Source organism: Micropterus dolomieu, linkage group LG02 (genome assembly GCF_021292245.1).
Source record: "Micropterus dolomieu isolate WLL.071019.BEF.003 ecotype Adirondacks linkage group LG02, ASM2129224v1, whole genome shotgun sequence".
In the NCBI taxonomy this organism is placed as follows: Eukaryota; Metazoa; Chordata; class Actinopteri; order Centrarchiformes; family Centrarchidae; genus Micropterus; species Micropterus dolomieu.
The window spans coordinates 23,602,327-23,622,494 of NC_060151.1; the positions used below are offsets into that span (position 1 = coordinate 23,602,327).

At 40.1% G+C, this 20,168-nt stretch overlaps 2 protein-coding genes across 2 annotated transcripts in view; both read left to right on the forward strand.

Annotated features, from left to right (window-relative positions):
• LOC123967290 (zinc finger protein 385C-like) overlaps window positions 1-20,168 on the forward strand; it is a 611,432-nt gene that overhangs the window by 214,594 nt on the left and 376,670 nt on the right. The gene's annotated exons all lie outside the window — the stretch shown is intronic.
• On the forward strand, window positions 504-19,949 carry cavin1a (caveolae associated protein 1a). Its single transcript, XM_046034403.1, has 2 exons — window positions 504-1,356; window positions 16,751-19,949. Exons 1-2 carry the CDS (start codon window positions 856-858, stop codon window positions 17,501-17,503), a joined length of 1,254 nt encoding a protein of 417 aa, XP_045890359.1. The 5' UTR covers window positions 504-855; the 3' UTR covers window positions 17,504-19,949.

The window sequence follows — 20,168 nt, forward strand, 5'->3', positions numbered from 1 at the left end:
AGGGTTGCAAATTGCAACAAATGGCCCCCTGTGCATTCACTTGCTCGTCCGACAAAATAAGTACTTTATAATAAATGTCTTAATTCTAATGGCAATTGTAAATTCAGCAGTAAAAAAACTAACTTTATACTTTTTCTCCAATAGGGTTGTACATTATATCAATTTAATTTCTAAATTCAAGAAAAAAAAGGCTTTGAAAACTGTGAACTGTGCCGCCATGTTTTTACAGTTGGTAGGAACTGCGGTGTATGTAGATAGAAATGACTCATTGTATGTATATTGTATTACATTCTTGTCAATAGATCCTCCTAAATATTACACACTGAACTTTTAATTATCATATTTCACTGGTCTGAACTGATGGTGGTATTGGATCTCGCCTCTAGTAGCCCTCACCTTTCTGTGTTTGATAGGAGTGAGTCACGTCTCCATAAGAGGCGGAGTCTGGATATCTGCTGCCCCGTGGGGACAGAATGGGGTGGAGCCCCAGCAGCAGGGGGAGCCAGGGTCCGGGTGTAGGAAAGAAAAAGTTTGACTGAGTGGTTTCACAGGGAGGAGAGGCATTTGAGTCAGGGCACACATGCCTCAGCTGTGAGAGGCCCTACTCCCCTTGGCTGGCTGGCATCCCAGAGCAGAGCAGAGAGAGACATAGTGTGTGAGAACGAGGGTGAAGAGAAAGTTTAAGAGTAAAGTAGACTAGGAAGAGGCAAACGAGTGGTCAAGAAAGTTATCTGAAATTAAAGAGAAAGATTAGGGACTAAGTTGAGTGCAGTGTGGCTCCTGCAGGTTGATTTTCAGTAGTGTATTTTTAACTGTAGTGAGTGTGCAGACGGTTTGTATTTGGAGTTGACAGCCATGGCGGATACAGGTGTCAAGAAGGAGCACGCAGTCCTAAAAGAAGTGCCTTACGATGATGACGAGGTCGCTCTGGTGAGTGCTGCCACCGAGCCGGCAGTAGATGACGATGACCCTGCAGAGGAGGTGGACCTGGTGCTGGCAAAGGGTTCTGGAGGCAAGAGCGAAGCACAGATGAACGGGGTCATGGTTCTGTCTCTGCTAGACAAGATCATTGGGGTGGTAGACCAGATCCAGCAGACCCAGAATGGGCTTGAGGCCCGGCAGGAGACCATGGAGAAGTCAGTGTCAACCATCCAAGGGGAGCTGGCTAAGTTGTCCAAGAACCACATTGGCACAGCCAACACTGTCAACAAAATGCTGGAAAAGGTACGCAAGGTCAGCGTCAACGTCAAGACGGTGCGCAGCAACCTGGAGAAGCAGGCGGGCCAGATCAAGAAGCTGGAGAGCAACGAGAACGAGCTGCTCAAGAGACGTAACTTCAAAGTCCTCATCTACCAGGTGAAATGGGGGGATACTGAGGGCTGCTGTGAGTTTATGAGCTTGTTCTTTTATTATTTTCATCACAGGTTGGACTAAGTAATAACAAATAGTCTTTGTTTGAGAATGTGGTGGGGATACTTGTTGCACACAGAGTACATGTTAGTCCTGAAAAGGGTTGGGTTACATTCCCCACCTCAGAGTTGGCAGAGAGTGTGAAAAGCACCTGAAAAGCTATGAAACCATCAGAGCCATCATCTCACCAGCGACTTAATGTAACACTATGGTATGAGTTGACCCTTGTTAGTGAAAATGAATAGTTTCTCAGGATACAGGATGCTGGCAATAGTTTCGGCTCTGTGGTTTCCATGACTGACTTTCCATGACTTAAATGAGGCTGTAATGTTTACGAAGAATCAGACACTGTGGTCCAGTATTTAGAAGCTGTTGTATAATTTACAGTCGCGCTCAGTGTGAGGTGGATTCTTCCTCTCTTTAATGAAGGGAATACCAGTAGCTTCCATGGAAAAATGAAGGCAGATAGTGACCCCTCCCACATAACACAGGACTTCATGATTACCCAATGAAACTATTTAAAGACTAGTGGGTGTAAATAAAAATATAAGGCCTATAAACACAGGAATGAAGGGCTACTTGAGACAGAACCAACGCCCCACCTCTGACTGCTCAGAGGAAGGATAGTTGGCAGGCTGCTGCCATGTAAGATGAAGATATAGTTTTTGTTATTAAGATTTCTCAGAAGTAGGACACTGGCTGCATTCATGCATTCATGGTGCACAAACTTGCACTTGAATATGCGAGGACATAAGAAGTGTGGGAATTGGGGTTGGGGCAATTTTATTTTAGGAAGCATAGCAGCTTCTCCTCAGAGAAACAATCGGGACCATGATCATCTTAAATATATTTACATTACATTTATTCATTTAGCTGACACTTTGATCCAAAGCAACTTACAATAGCTATAGATGTCAGAGGTTGCACACCCCTGGAGCAACTAGGGGTTAAGTGTCTTGCTCAGGGACACATTGGTGTTTCACAGTGGATTCAAACCCAGGTCTCTCACAACAAAGGCATGTGTCTTATCCACTATTCCATAACCCCCAAGTGTTTCAGTGGAGCAATGATCGGTCTAACTACCATTTTGCATTTGAACTCCTTTTTTTAATTTTTTAGATAAACATGCTGTCATGTCTGGCTGGTAAACTTGCTGCTTACATCATGCATGCAGCACTTTATTCTAAGTTTATTTTTTGTGCAAAGGGCTCTCGTGCCCTTCGATCTGGAATTTAGTTATTAGACTACAAATCAAATGACAAGAAATGGTCAGTGGTCGTTACCTTATGCGTATCATAACCTCTGCAATATGCTAGCTAGAAAAGAGAGAATATTTTCTTTGAAAAACATTAGTAACAGTGAATGTGAGAGTTGCAAGACTCTCGTGAGTAGAGCTTACTTCAGGATCTGTATTAGCAGGCAAATATTTTCACACCCCGCTCCTGGGATGTCCACCGTCGGAGCGGGTTACACTATTGGCATCTAGCAGAAATCCAATCATAGATGTTAGGCCTTAATAAATTACTCTGTAAAGCAGGTGTCTCCCCTCCCTACTGCAAGCGTTTTTAACTGCATGTCTGTGAGCAATTGTCAATGTAGGACACAAAAGTAGTACAAGAAAGTGTTCATAAAGCACTAATTTATAAAGCTTAGGATTTTACCGATTTTACTCTTACCCTAAGTTTTGATTGTTTTTCAGCAGATGTCATCAGCAGATTTAAATCATTCCAAATAATTTCCTGTGCTGTAAGCAATGTAAAACTGTTGTCACTGTCTTAACATGGTCCCTGTCACGTTTTCCAAGTGGTTGTAGGAGCTTCTATGTTGCAGTAGCTGCTTCTTGCTCCCACAATCTATTTATTGCCAGAGAATGACTGTACGGGTGTCCAGTTTAACTTAGGCTGGCCCGAAATTGGCAGCATTGCAAATCTGCACTGGCTCTCAGCCATGTTTCACCCCTTTCCACTGTCTGTTTGTGTGTTAATGTGTTAGAGTAGGTTAAGTTTAGAATTAGGTTAAGGGTTGAGGTTAGGGTTTGTAGAGGTTATAGTTAAGGTTAGGTGAAGAATTACCAACACAAGTGTGTTTGTGTGTGTGTGTGTGTGTGTGTGTTCGTCCATTCCTCTGATACCAGCTTTATCTGTAGATGCCGTATTTTTCTCTCCTGTCACTCTGTCCGTGCACTCTGAGAATAGCCACATACATCAGAGTTTCTAGCAACGGAGGACTTGACAGTTATGTTTTATAATTAAACCTTCAACGATGGTTGCACGCAGGATCCCTTGGCAACAGCAGGGTGGGGCGATGAAGACATGTTTACCAAATGTACATTACATATCAGTATCACAGTGTAGAAGTACTCCATGACAAGTCTTGCATTCAACATTTTACGTGAGTAAAAGTACTGAAGTATGAAAATATAAAGTGGTTTAAAGTACCAAAAGTAAAAGTACTTATCATGCAAAGCCATTTCACAATCTGTCAGAATATTGTTGGATTATTTATGCATCAATTTCTAAGCATCTCTAATGTTGCAGCTGGTAGGTGGAGCGGATTTTAACTACTTTATATTATGCTTAATTTAACACAATGCATTTTACACAGCAATTTATTTTATCAATAATCTGAATCGGCAAAGTGACAAGTGACTAAAGCGGTCAAATATATGTAGCAGAGTGAAAAGTATAGTATTTTCCCCCAAAATGTGGTGAGTAGAAGTACAAAGAAGAATAAAAAGGAAATACTTAAGCAAACTAACTCAAAATTGTACAGTATTTGAGTAAAGTTGTTACATTCCACCATTGTATCTCAGATATGCATCACAATATTTTGTGATAACAGATCTGTCAAGATCTAATCCCACAAACAACGGTGTTCCTGTGGTTCCTCATGAGACTGAAACATGAGCCAGCCTCACTATGGTCCCTCTTGAACAAATAAAATCCTCATCAGAACCATGATTGTGCAACTGTACTTCAGTTTTTATATTTTGGGAGTTTAGAACTTGAAATATATGTTAGAGAGGGGCATCTGTGGAACATTTCCGTTACAGTGTCTTTCTGGAGTTGCAGGGCTGGACTTTTAGAATAACAAACTCCTTACTGTAAGTGACCTTGCAGCAGCTGAGGTTCTTCCTGCTGCACAATCAGCCTGTCATCAGGGCTAAAAGGCCCACAAATGGTCAGTGATCCAATGAAGCCCTGCCTTCACACCTCCCCTGAGTTTCTCTGCTCTGACCATATTGCATCTAATATTGCTGCCTTTTATAGACCAATTGTCTTTCCAGAAGAAACATAATCATTCTAAATGAGTCTAGGTTTATTTCCATATTTCCCATAAGTCTCATATTGCCAGGCATTAGAATATTTTATTTCAGCCTTGCACACCTAATTTCCTTTTGTAGTGTTTCCTAAAAGCACTTACTGTCAGGAAGTACACTTAACAACAGCAACATTGTGATAAAACGATTTATAAAAAATATTGTGGCTCATTCTCTCATCTCATTGAAGCCTCATGATGGATTTAATATAATGATGATAAATGTTGTAAATGTTGCTCTAGAGGCTTTCTGTTTCTGTAGCAACTCCACATTCAATCAATAAGGAAGCAGCGCTTGTCTTTTTGTAACAGCTATACTTAAATCTTTCGCTTGGAAAATTACTAAAATGATTATTCAACTATTTGTTTTAGATAATGTTTTGCCATTATTTGATAGAACAGCTAAAGAAAGAGATAGGAAATATGGGGGAGAGAGAGAGGGGGGATGACTAAGAGCCACAGGCTGGAATTGAACCTACCTCCTACAATTCCCAGAATGGAACTTCACCCCAACGGCTACATGGGAGATTCGGGTGTGTTATGCTAGTAATAGCTAATGTAATTAGCTAGCCTCAAGCAGAGATGACGTCTGGTGATCTCACTTTATAACTCCACACCCCCAGATTTTTTTATTCTCAATCTTGTATTCTTCAACCCAAACTGACACTGACTGAAGTGACATCACTTGAAGCAGTTAATCAGATTTCACCCAGCTACCTCATATGCAGTTGTACTTCCCAAGATGTGTGAAATTGGTCCCCTTTAAATCCCCTAATTCTGTGGATTTACAGACTTTGTAAATGTAGCTAGACGACATGATTTCCATGTAATACAAGTAGTGGTGTGAGTGCTCCTTTTAGTTTTATAAGGGGAACTGTGCTTTTATCAAGGACTTTAAACTGTGACTCAGCCAGTGGGAACTGGGGATCATTTGTGTGTTTCATAATGTGCATTATCTCTTTAATTATGTGGATTGATCTACTTTATGCAATGTGATAGTGTTGTCCATTAGAGTGTGAGACAGTATTGCTGTGTGTCTGAATTCTGGGTGTGTTTGGCTGCAGCTCAAGGACTGTGATACCCATGTGGTCAACTCTATCAGGGAGATGTAAGACTTCTCAGTTACAGTCTACTTATTCCACGCCAACCTCAAAGGCCTTCCAGAGCTCAGATCGCAGCCAACAAGCCCCAGCCCTATTTTCTTTAATAGCTTTTAACCCTGCCGGGACTATTTAATACCTCAATCCCACTTACTCTAGACATAGTAATCCAGTCATGGCTGTCGGTCACTTCAGCTTACTGAATCTTTGTTTCCAGGCATAAATCAGATCTCGGCCTCATTACAAAGAGGGTAGTTAGGAAGCACTTAGCCCCTTGCATGGGTGAACAACCAACCCAACTAAAAAGCACTCGACCAGCAGCACCAACTTAGTGTTGTGATTCATCCTGCTGGCATCTGTCTGACTCTCCTGCCAACATGCCCACTTGTTCTCCTCCCTTCTTCTCAGTTTCTCTCCCCTACCACTCCCGCTATCGATTTAGCCCGTTCCAACTCAGACGTCTAATGTAGAACCCAAGGGCACAGCTCATTCAGTATTTGCTACAGTACATGTACACTATGTTGTTCTCTTCCAGTCTCTCCTCTCTGTCCTTTTTCTCCTGCTGCACTCCTCTTCTCTTTGCTAGTGGAAAGATATCTGGCAGGCTCCACATTTCACTGTTGCATGTCAGCTACTATGTCAAGCCAGCGCCAAGTTCCAGTATTCGATGGAGTGTGAGCCTCTGCATGCAAAAAGTTGTCAAACAAGACATGTTCTATTATAAAAAGAAAAAACTTTATAGATAATCATTCCTGAAGAAAGAGAACACTAATGAGAAACAGTATAGTCTCAGTGCGAGTCCAATTCTGGAGAGCTAACCCTAACCTTGTCCCACCCCACATCTTCTCAAAATTGTCGCCGTTTGCAGACACTGTTCTGCTTAACTGAATCTCAGCACTTCCACACCATCTGTGGCTGACTTCTTAGAAAAGGCAAAAAAACGCTTTGAGTGTTTCTGTCACTCGTTTAAGAGACGGCGATGAAGCTAGTCGCACCTGAATTTGGAGTGCCCATGTATTAAAGCCTTTATGCTAAATCCACTGAAACGGACCAGTACGAGCTGACAGGCAGGTTAGCGACTTTATCCTGTCATTTTCTTTCTTTCCAAAGCCAAGTGTTACAGTATGAGAGTCCTACCTGAAGAGAGGCTATGAATTCTTCATATTACGCGATACGAGAACCACATAGAACATTATTTATCAAATTGGGTTGGACTTAACGAATTTAGTTGGAGGACACACATGTGACAACATCCGGTTTTCAAAATAAGGTGTCTATACAGTATGGAAATAAGATTAATTGGATTATATTCACAGAATGGATCAAACATATTACATGTGTCCATTAAAAGTAAATGGACACATGTAATTTACTTTACCAGACCCTCTCCTCTGACCCACCCACCCTCAATAGTCCCTCCAAATCTTGTGGGAGACTATTTAATTCATGCAATGGTAAAAAAAAGACGCAAAAAATGTGAATGTACTTGTTCGGTATTTGGCAAATTTTTTCATTATATTCGGCTTCGGATAAATTGTTCACCTTGTTTTATGTTTTCTTTGGAGGAAAAAGAGTTTTTCATGCTGACATGGTATTTCAAGTTTCAAATTTGTTTATTGTCATTCATCCACATACAGAGTGTACAAATGAACGAAATGCCCTTTCTCACAGTCCAAAGTGCTAAAAGCAAGATCACAATAATCAACTTACAGTAACTGACACTAGACAAGAATAGATGTATTATTGGAAAGTGGAGTGAACACAGTGTGGCTGGCAGTTTGTAGTGCAACCCATATCTAAATCTATACTTCATAATAGCAGCAACAAAAGTAATGATAATAATAGTAATAGTAATCAATCATAAGTATTTTTTAAAGTAGTGGGAGTAATAGTTCAATAGTTAAACAGTAGTAAGGCTTAAATAATAGCAAGGAGTATTAACAGTATATTCTGTATGATCAAATAATGTACAAATATATGAAGAGATGGACCATTTTGAACACTCAAGAATCACAACAGAGGGCTGATGTGGCATAATTGGACTGGTGTAATTTCATATACTCACACACAGTACATTTGCTCTCTGCTCTGCTATTTCAGATTGAGCGCACAGCACTGTGGTGTGTGTGTCTGTAGATATTGGAGGTGGATTTGCTGATAGTGGTACTGTAGTCTTTCCTGTGCTACTGTCATCAGGATATACAGTTTGCACAGCAGAAAAGGGATCCCTGCACTTCCATCACTTGGAAACACATGGTTGTCTGTTATTACTATCGCCTATAGTTAGATCTATCAGTCTAATATAGTTCTTTGAGTCATGGTTGTATAATGAGTGGACTGCTAAATATTAACAGTCCACTCATTATATAAAGTCTACAGCACTTATGTTGTTGACACTTTCATGTGTTGTGTGTTGAAGAGGAACTATGAGTTCAGTTGTTGAGTCATTTTGGGACACAAATGTATTAGTTTTTGTTGCATATCAGCTTATCCTACCAAAAACTAGTTGTGTTATTGTGTGTACATGTGTGCAGCACCTTACAGTATAATACAGTGCAGTTGTTTGTGAGGCACTAGAGGACACTCCAATTGCTCCAGTTGCTCCTATTGAAATAACTACATTTTATGTGTCACGATGCCTGATTTCTGGCCCTAGCTGCCTTCCTGTCTCACCAAACATCCCCATCCCACAGCGGCAGACAGGATTTACCAGCTGGGAGACCGATCAGGTCACCCCTCAGTTTCAACAGTTGTAGTTGTCATCCAGCGTCTTGGCTGACTAACAGAAATGTGTCCTCATACCACATCACAACTCGGTGGAAGCTGTGTATACCCTCCATGCTGTTTATTCCAAGATTTGTAGGCACACCCTTCATCTACGCAGCCACAGCCAAAATAAAAAGTTGGCCAAATTATCTGAGTTGGTATATTAAAGGAAACCGTTATGTTGCTTTTAATAATAAATATACCAGCTCCAATGCAATGGAATTGTGTCCTGTTTCATTGAGTGCATCTGAATTTAGTTGTAGGCGGTAACAATTGATTGATTAAATGCATTATATGTGTTTTCTGGGCTTATTTCCAGACAAATGTGTTTGACTATGTAGCAGCAGTTGTTGGGTTCATACTGTACTTTGTATGCTTTTTTTATTATTTAAATAAAGATTTCCCAATGTAACATGTTAAATACCAATACTTGTGGGGGATAAACTTTTGCAAATAAAACTAATACTATCTGTGAATCTAGGTACCACAGCATTGCCTGATTATACAATCGCAGAAAAAAGTATGTGTACCCTTTTGAATTACCATAGTCTCTGACTATGACACTCCAGAAGGTGTATATTCTTCTGCTGATGCTGTTCTGTTGCCATTCTTCTGTTCTTTGGGTCGTTGTCCTTTTTCATCACCCATCTCCTGTTGAGCTTCAACAGACGGACAGATGGCCTTACATTCTCTTGCAAAATGTCTTGATAAACTTTGGAATAAATTTTGATGCAAAATTTGATGATAGCAACCCTTCCAGGCCCTGAGACAGCAAAGCAGCCCCAAATCATGATGCTCCCTCTACCGTACCTCACAGTTGGGATGAGTTTTTGATGTTGGTGTGCTGTGCCTTTTTCCTCCACACATAGGTTTGTGTGTTCCTTCCATACCACTGAACTTTGGTTTCATCTATTCACAGAATATTTTGCCAGTAGTGCTGTAGAACATCCAGGTGCACTTTTGCAAACTTCAGACATGCAGCAGTGTTTTTTTGGACAGCAGTGGCTTCCTCTTTCCCCCCGTGGACTCCGTTCTTGTGTTTTATGTATCGTACGTCAAAAGAGATGTTAGCATGTTCCACATATTTCTGTAAGTCTTCAGCTGACACTCTAGGATCCTTCACCTCATTGAGCATTTTGCTCCGTGCTCATGCAGTCATCTTTGCAGGACGGCGACTTCTAGAGAGAGTAGCAGTGCTGAACTTTTTCCATATATAGACTGTTTGTCTTACTGTGGACTGATGGACATCAAGGCTTTTAGAGATACCTCTGTAACCCTTTCCAGCTTCATTCTAGTCAACAATTCTTAATCTTAGGTCCTCTGAGAGCTCTTTTGGTCGAGGCATGGTTCACATCAGGCAATGCTTCATGGGAATAGCAAGAGTAAAATTGATGTGTTTTTTATAGGACAGAGCAGCTCTAACCAACACCTCCAATCTCATCTCATTGATTGGACTTCAGGTTGGCTGACTTCTAACTCCAAGTAGTTTTTGGAGAAGTCAGTAGCCAAGGGGTTCACATACTTTTTCCACCCTGCACTATGAATTCACAGTGTGTTTAACAAAATCATGGAAAGATATAGTTGTTTGTGTGGAGTTAGTTTAAGTAAAGTGTGTCTGTCTACTGTTGTGACTTAGATGAAACATCACATCACATTTATGACCAATTTATGCAGAAATCCAGGTAATTCCAAAGGGTTCACATTCTTTTTCCTACGACTGTTTTAATACAAAAAGTTGCTGTGAAAGCAGCACCATACACTCACTAATATAAGTTAAGTGTTTTCGCTGTAACTTAAGAGGTTGCGTGTGAAGGTAAAGTCTGATGTGTGCAAACCCTCAGTCTGAAGTGCAAAAGTCAGGTTACACTGGTGGTATATTTCACATTGGTGCGATGGCAGCTCGCTGTTCTTGTGACTGGTATGTGTGTTATAGGCTGTCAAAGAGTGGGTGCCAGATTTTGGGTGCCCTCGGGATTAGACTTTGCATGCACATGGATGTTTGGGATGATTAATGTGTAAATAATAGAAATCATACTTAAAGTGTATTGGCATTGTAAGAGGCAAACTTTAAAGGTAAAACAATTTACTATATTTAAAAAAAACTTTATAGAGTTAATGGGGACTATGTTGTCAATTCAGAACAAAACAAAGCAGTGTGGGTGATTGGCTGGTTGCCTTCCCTCTTGTAACCCCAACTGTTGTGAGGCAGGAGTTATTGCTCATTTATCATTATATTGGCCCTTCAGAAGTTTCCTAAAGGTGGGCCCAGTACTGTATTCATGTTGGGACCTTATTTATGCCCTCACTTGATCCACACATTCTGTAAAGTGGTAATTTGTGTTTCGCACAGAAACAAGAACACTATTGACACTATGAATAATTGCAACACACTGTTTCACTAAATCTTCATGCTCACAGCAGTGGGGCGTGCAAATTCATTATTATGCCTAAACTAGTTCCAATCTTTCACAAGTGGAAAATGTGAACTGAGAGTTGTTAACTTTGGCTGAAACTGTACTTGCTGTACCCCTTTAGCGTTGATGTGGATTGTACTATTAGAGAGAAAGGGACAGACAGGCGTATATGGAAAAGTACATTTCCTATCTTTGCATTAGACAAATAATGGGATTCCAGTGGTTTTAGAGTCATGGATGTGGGAAGGCTCAGCTGTGGAAAATGGCTTCCCCCTTCAGGTCCCTATGTGTGAAATCACAAATCACTGAGGCAGAAAATCCAAGGAACTCCCTTCCTGTGGTGTGCCCTGTAACATGACATTACCATGTTGTCTTTGTGGTACACAGAGCCCCTCTCTTGGAATGAATCTGTCTATAGAAAGGCCGGGATTGGTTGCTATTTCCATTACCCACAGGACACTTAAACATTGCACCATCAGAGTGGGTTGTTTTAAAAGGGATAAGAAAGCTTCATGAAACAAAATTTGCATTCTTCCCTCCGCCATAAGAGTTACCCCAAAATAACTGAGGTAGTAGGCAGCTGTACCAATCATCTGTGAATTGTTTTAGCCTTATTCAGGAGAGTGTGGGAGGATTCAATATTAATGACCAGAGCCCATTAGTGTTCTTATTTTAGCCTCAGAGCTCAAAGCATCGCCATTCAGGCCTCTGCAGGGCTCTTACACGCGGACCTCCACCTCTTTCATGTCAATCTCTCGTTTGGCTTGCTCCCATCCTGGAGGGGTACATGGGTCAGTGATATCACTCATTGTGGAAAGCTAAGTGCACAGCTGCAAGGAGTAGACCGGATCAGACAGCTGCTCCTGTGACTCACTGAGAGGCCTGTCATCACACTACCTTAAAAGGAATGGCGTGTGTCTGTCCTTGTGTGTGCGTGTGTGTGTGTGCGTGTGCGTGTTTATGTACAAGCAAGCGAGTTGCTAAGTGTCTGCATGCATGTAGGGGGATCAGGACCGTGTATTTTAATGTGCATGTATTTGTTATCCAAACAAAAGTCAACCTTGCTCTTCTTCCTAACCACTCATGTATTGATAAACTGAAATATTTGTAAAGACATATATTATAATATATATATAGACTCTTTATCCACCTTGTTTGGATTTGTTTGCAAAGCTGTCCATTTTTCCTTTATATTCAGGTAATAAACATGCAATTAGATGTAATCTGCATGAGAAATAAAGAAATAAATCACTTATAATAATTTTCCACTTATAGTGATCAATTTGACCAAGACAGATGTTATCACTTTAATAGGTTCCAATTGAACACAAACTGAACTCCTCACAATTAATGGCAAAGACAACGTGGTCATTTCTTAGCCAGCAATCTGGCATCTAATAATCTTTCATATTCGACACAGACATTAAATTGTTTTGCTAATTGATGACATCAGTGTCAGTGATAACATATTTAAATAATTAAGCAAGAATATTCACTTAAATGTATTGATTTAATTCAATTTAATTAAATTTTTACAGCGCAAGTTCATAACAGACGTTCTATCATTGCATTTTTCATATAGAGCAGGTCTAGACCGTACTCTTTGTAATGTCAATCAACGTTTGACCAGGAGAATTAGTGAGTTGTAACAGCAGAGACAGAGAAGGTAGACGGCAGTGGCTGCTGTGGTCTCTGTAGAGTGCTGATGCAGAACACTGTTTGCTCTGTTGTCCATAGTAACAGTGATTCAAATATCCCTTGAGACCTTGTATGAGTCAGACAGAGAACATTTTGCCTCTGATAATATTTAGACAATGAAAAAGCCCTGTGGTTGTTATGTGAGCACCTTAAATTCAAGGATTATTTTTAGAATTACATCAATTTCACCATAGGTCAAGAATTTTCTTGTCTAATCTTTAATAATACTAATAATAATTTGCCAAAGCAGAAGGCACTCTTGACCTGCTTCCTGCCTGTTTTAACATTCCTGTCTCACTTGCTTTTCCTCGGTAGGTCTTAGCTGTTGACCAAAATCTTTACCCTCTGTCTGCTGGGATTTCTTAATTGCATCTTCTGTGTTGTGCCTCCCTCTGAGAGACTCCTCAGACAGTTGTTGGCTTGTCCGAGCAAATCAGTCTCACACACACACACACACACACACACACACGCACACACATCCAGAAAGAAAGTTCCTTCTTTCTAGCCAACTTTTCCATGAGGTATGATTCACGCTACTCTTGGAGGAAAGAAATGTTAGCAACAGACCTCCTTCTCATTGAGGAGAGCACACATACTCAGTCACCATTCCTCTGGCACCTGTCAGTAAACACACAAATACACACACACACACACACACATACAAGTGTAGACTTCTCCGTTGCCAGTAAGTGAGAGGAGAGAGGAAGGTAACACAGGGGCACTAATGAACTTACCATCTTTTTCCCCAAGCTTCCAGTCTCTTCCTTTGTAATCAGGCAGGGAAACCCAAACAGGGTTTGCTGATATTATCATAATTTCCACAGAACAGTGGGCTGAGTCAAGTTTTAAGAATGTAAAACAACAAAATGTTCCAACATTGTCTCTGATTATTTATAAGGGTTCTTGTAATCCTTGAAAGTCTAATAAAAGATTGAAACATTTTAAAAATGTGACTAAAAAACACCCAAATTCATCATAGATGAATATATAGATAGATAGACATAGATGATATATTGGCTAATATTAGCTTATTGCAGATCAGTGTACATATCAGCCGATAAGTAACAAGAAATTGCAGGAATATAGGTAATTACATAGTTTGTCCAGCAGAGAGCCCTGACAGGAAGATTTTTAGACAGTAAAATCCATAAAGCCAATTCACCAAACAAGACCTTTAATGACATTTTTTTTTTAATTTAAGAGTAAGTACTACAGTATGCTTTTCATAATTTTAAGGTTTAAGTCAAAAGAGTTTGGCTGTTCACAGAAACACCATTAGTAAGTTGGGCAGAGATGATTGATCTTGATTCAATAGTACATGCTTTAGTGACGTATAGAGCTGATATGGTCCTGGACCATGTTGTAATTTCCCTTTGTGTATGACCTCATCTGGTACCAGGATGCCGTGCACTGCTGTTTTCTCCAGGAACACGAATATAAAATTTGAGATTAATACACTCCTTTTGCCAGGGACATATACTATGAGGTTTTTATGTACTGTATGCCACTATTACATCATTCTGACAAAATCAATGTAATCAATGGAAAAATGTGCTCATGCAATCAAAAATATCCCTCATTAACGTTATTATAGCAGCTCAGCCTAATTTTGTGTGCATGTGTGCAAAGCAGGTGCAGTATTTATTTCCGTTTAATTGTAATACTCTCACAACTGAGAACCTCATGTTGGTATATTGTTGTCGTAGAAATGTCAGCTGTTTATCCATCTAAACTTGCCCACCCACCAGAGACAACATGAGCAGGTGGTTACCATGGTGACAGAGCGCTGTGTTTATCTGTTGCTGTGCGGGGAGAAGAGGGTGTTGTGTGGTGAGGTGGGTATCTGTATGACTGAAATCTGCAGTGGCTGGTAGCCAGAGAACGGTAGATGGAATCTGGAGAGAGGGAAAGGCCAGCCCAAAATAAACCCATACAGAGTGGATCGGCCAGGCCCACACTACACACGGCACCAGATAAGGAGGCAATGTCCATTTTATGATAGGATCGTGTGGCAATATTTAAACTGCCTTGGCAGAGGTGCTGATCACATGATCTAAGCAGATGCTTTTTTTTTTCTTTAAGAAGTTGATATCATTATTGAAATACATTTTACTATAAATATTACAAGTTACTAATTGCGTAACACTACAAAACCCACCTTCACAAACATCAGTTTAAAGCCTTGTGCTATTTGACATTGACAGTGGCAATCCAAGACTTGTCTCAGTCCTTTTTCAAGAAAAAAACAGGTGAAGCTACATTGGAAACAATTTTTTTTTTAATGCTCTCTTTTCCCGCGCTCTACTCTACTATGTTTAATAAGTAATGTGTATACAATCGCCTCCGATGTCCTGCATGTCAAGATGCTGAGATGCAAGACACTTCTCTGTGAAGTGGGTGGCCACATTTCAAGGACTATGTTATTCATTAGAATGCAAAACATGCAGGCTACAGGGGATGTAGTCCTTGTTGCTCGTGTTACATGAGACGAGAGAAGAGGAGGTGTAGCAAAAAATACAACCATAGAGAGTAGAACCAGCAATGATTCAATCTGAAGTGACAGCTTGGAGAAGAGGTCACTTGTGTCAGAAGTGATGCATACGTTTAATCACATTGTGATGGTCATTCATTTGACCAGTTATTGCGGCCTTATTAAACAGTTTATTTTCACAATACTCAATAAGTAGGTGTTAGATAAACAGACATCTGCTATCAGCAGTTTCAACTGTTTCTGTGGGAGATTCAGTCTGTGTGTCAACACACACATTTCGTGACCTTATCACTCCACTCAGTCAATATTGGACAAAACTAGGACTAGGTGACAATAAAAAAATTTTTTTGCTTTTAGCTTTAGGATGAAATTCAGGTTTTGTACCTTATGCTGTTAACATATAAAGCCATCTACACTATGACCCAATTTGCAGACAACGTGATATACTAAAATATGATGAAGACACAGACATCAATCACAAGATGCTTACATTTTTTCTTTGTTTTTTTTTTATATTTGAGGTTATATAAAATATCTACTAACCCTCACTGGTAACCCTCATATGATGGCACAGGTGACTTAATCTCATAATTCTATTAAAATATATATTTTATTTTATAATGTGGATCTACAATCTGAATTTCTGGTACCACAGTACTGTGAAACAATATGTAAATATGGTTGCTGCAGTACTAATTAATTGCCAGCTGTCAGCATTTCAGCTGTATAGTTTGGTATTTGTGCATAGATATAGATATTCTTTGAGCAGGTGAGAAATTGCTGAACTGCTGTACTGTGCATTATATGGTTAAATTGAAACTGCACGAACCATAGTATTTCCAATGAAGTGAAAGTAGCATAAAATCCCCCCAAGGTCTACTCTGTTTAATGTAAGATTTGATTGAAAATTATGCCTTTAAGTCACAACAACAAAAGTGTATGTGTTTCTTTACAGAGAAACGTTAGCTAAATGGCAGGAAATACACTTGTGGTTAGATGTAACAGCCTGTTGGCTTTAGTTTCAATATGACTGTGAGGCTGCAGATAATATAGGTTTTCTTTTAAGCCCCACAGCTTTATTATTACTTAAGAGATGTGGTATGCAATACATGTGACCACACCAGCCTGTGTCCATATTTCTAAGACTTTAAGCATAAAATAACTGGGTGTAGCCAGGATGTCCGTTGATTGTTGGCATATAATAAAACCACAAGATGGCACTCTACACTAGCTCCAAGCATTGAAATGTTGTATGGGTAGATGATGCATGAATCTGTAAAGTATCATGCTCATATTTTCAATTTCCTTTCTCACCCAAAGGCCATTAGTTTCACTTTCTCTGGCTGATAATTTTCACAGGACATATTAAATTAAATTCCATAATTTACATTAATCATACAATACAATCAGTGAAGCACCATGTCTGCTAACATTGTACTGAATGTCATATTGAAAATTAAAATGTCAAATCACAAATTGTCATCACTTACTATTATGCTGCTGTGGTTTAATATAAGTCTGTTGTTCTTATTGTTCCTATTATGCTCCCTCAGGACCAAGTGAAGCCACCAAAGACATCCAAACCCAAGACAGCAGTAGCTGAAGGTGAAGCAGTGGAGGGCCTTGAGCAGATACCTGAGGAGGGACTCCCAGACAAGCTCAATTCAGATGAGGAGGTGGAGATTGAGGAGATTGTCGAGGAGTCTCGTACCAAGCGTCTCCAACGCAGCACCAAGCAGCAAGTGGACAACATAAAGAAAGCCTTCTCCAAAGAGAAAATGGAGAAGACCAAGCTAAAGACCAAGGAGAACCTGGAGAAGACCAAGCAGAGAACCCGAGAGAACCTGGAGAAGACGAGACAGAGAACCCGTGACAACCTGGAGAAAACCAAGCACAGCCTGGAGAAGAAGATGGGCAAGCTCGGGTCCCGCCTGACACCCAACCAGGAGCGCAGGGTGAAAATGAAGAGCTCCAAAGACAAGGTGAAGAAATCCCTCACCCCTGACCACACGATCTACGCTCGCTCCAAGACCACTGTGTACCGCGTGCCCCCCTTCACCTTCCATGTTAAGAAGATCCGAGAAGGTGAGGAGGAAGTGGTGCAGAACACGGAGATGGTGGAAGTAACCGAGGCCGAGGGCCAGCCAGGAGGAGAGGAGAATGGGCTGGGTGAACATGTGGAGGTGGAGGAAGGGGAGCTGGTGAGTGTAGACAGCCCAGAGATGGAGGCTATGTTGGAGGTGACTGAAGACTCTCAGCTGGTCAGGGTGGAGCCAGACCACCTAAAGAAGGCCCAAAGCGAGTAGAGCATCCCAGCTCTGCAGGGCTGTGAAGGGAGAGATACAAGGATGAAGAGGGGAACAGAGTCTTGAAGAATGAGTCTAATCACAAGGACATAATATTAGTTATATAGGGACTTTCTAGACATGATCACAATCTATGACATCTCATTTGTTTTCTCTCTTTTTACTGCACCCAACAGGGATGACTTTCATATTTGCTCCTCTTTAGCATACAAATGAGAAAACAAAAACAAGGCTAGCTTTTGAAACATGCTGCAGGCTGAATGATTATCCTAGACTTGTATGTTTGTAGGTACTTGCTGTTGTTGGTTTGATAAAATGAGTGGCTATAAGAAAGAAAGGTATAAATAGTCTTTGTTATTGAGATGTAATGTGTAATATAAAATTTGCCATGTGTGATATGCACATTAATAGGTATGATAAGAGGAAGTTGTTGGCAAGATTAATGTTTTAATGGATGGTTTTAGTGATGTAATGTGCACATGTGAAACAAAAAAGTGAACAAGTAGGCAAGCTTTAGGACTACAGAAGAACTGAGGAGGCATGGAGATGAGTGGGATTAGACTTAAAAAAAAATTTCCTGGAGCAAAGTGTTTACAAAAACATTACCCCTGATATGCAAAAAGCATTAGACATAAAGCTTTTGTACTGCCAGTCACTCTGGCATTGTGCCAAATGCTACAATATAATGATTCTCATCTGTTTTTATCAGGAACGCAGGAAATAACTTCAACTATCAGAATATTGTATATTTACATAACACTTACAGACACCGATACACTAAACAGCTGAAGTTACTGTTGTGGCCTTGACATGATCATTTTAAGACCTAATGTTTTACCTTTCAAAAGACAAGGCTGCATGCCAGTATCCTGTATGAACACTTTTTTTGATCTTATCTGAAAAGATAGTGATAAAGGGTCATGAAACCTGAACAGAATCAGTAGTCCACCACTGAGTTTTAAGTTATAATGTATAATGTGGGAAATTATCTCTCTCTACTCTGTTTTTTATGTGTTGCTCATTCAAACTTTCAGCAATAATGAAATTTTGTATGTAACCTTTGCTGTGGCACATCTTTACAATGCATGCTTGAAAACATGGTTTAATCATCATTTACTGTAATGCTTTGATGTACTGTATATTCACCATGCTATATTTATTGCATCTGGATATACTGTACTCACCAAATTCCACATAGAAGACTTCTGCACAGAGGAAGAAAATCGACTGTCACCATGGTCACAGCTCATCACAGTACATTTGCACGTCCCTCTTAAATTTTCCCAGGGTAATTGCACGCCAGAAAATGATGGTCTGAAGAGCAAGATGACAGTTTAATGACTGACTACATAACATGTGGAGATACAAATGTCATCCTAAATGCAGTCGAAGTGAGATAGCACACTGCCAAGTTTTATGAATGCCGCGGCGCTTTAATAAATGTCAGAACCTCTCCAGCTCCACTATCTAAATACAGCAGAAATGCCAAAAATAATTATCTAAAAAAATAAAATGAAATCAAGGTCAGAACACCAGAACAGCATGATCCAGCCCACAAAAGGCCAGGTGCAATCTTGCGTAGTTCCTATGAATTATAAAAGAAATGTCCACACTTGTCTGATCATTATTCATAAAATTAGGTTTACGTAAGTGAGAGGACAATCGTGCAGGCCAAGAGAAAGCTATGATAATTGGATTTTTATTCATCTGTGCCTGATGTAGACTGGCAATGGCAATGTTTTCTTTTGATCATGAACAGCAAGCAAACAGGGCTCCGGACAGGAAGAAGGTGATTGTATGGCTTCCATTTTTCTCCCCAGAGACTGCGTGTGATCTTGATGTGGTGTAGGCATGCAGAAGCCCACTGTGAAGCATGGAACACTACTATAATAATCAATGGAGTGGGGAATTCAATTAAGGAGAGTGCTCCCTCTGAGCACTGAGTAGGATATAGAACAACGGAAAGGACGTGTATCTGTCTCTCTGTGTGTGACTGTGTATACCATATTCCCACACTGACATTTTGGTGAAGCTCCAAGTTTATGTCCACATCAAATGGAAATCCAGGCCTGTGAAATCATATATTGCAGTATTATCTCGCACATCAAACATTGAAACACTTGTAAGATATTGGACCCTTTTGTAAAACAAACATGTGTTTTTGCCACCATGTATATTTGCCTTGTTTTGAGATAGTAGGTTAAAAAACTGAACCAAGCTGCCATAAACGTGAGCTAGGCCAGAGCTTATATACTATAGGTCACAGCTTATACAGAGATATTTTGAAAAAAAAAAAAGATCAGTCACGCTGCTGCAACACAACCATGACACATAATTGCTCTTGGTGTTATTGATTCATACTGAGATAATGAAGCTTGCCTCGTCTGTTGTGTTGAAGGTCTCTTCTGCCTGAACACTTCAATATAAATAAAAGCTTACTGAATAATACTGCCTATTATTTTTGTTTACTTTACTTATATATTTACTTATATATACCTAAGTCCACTATTTGTGTTTCAGCTTATATATTTTACTTTATCAGTTCATCTACTGTGAAAAGAGGCTTGGGTAGGAGAGGTCAATAATGAACAGCTCTGGTGTTATTAAACTCTTGATGACGTCGCCACTGCCAGTAACTCAGATGACTTCCAGGCTGGCTGTTCCG

Excerpts from the sequence above, each read along its gene's own strand:
- cavin1a (XM_046034403.1), top strand. The coding sequence starts at position 856 with ATGGCGGATACAGGTGTCAAGAAGGAGCACGCAGTCCTAAAAGAAGTG. Across the intron at positions 1,357-16,750 it reads TCAAAGTCCTCATCTACCAG|GACCAAGTGAAGCCACCAAA; the intron begins GTGAAATGGGGG and ends ATGCTCCCTCAG.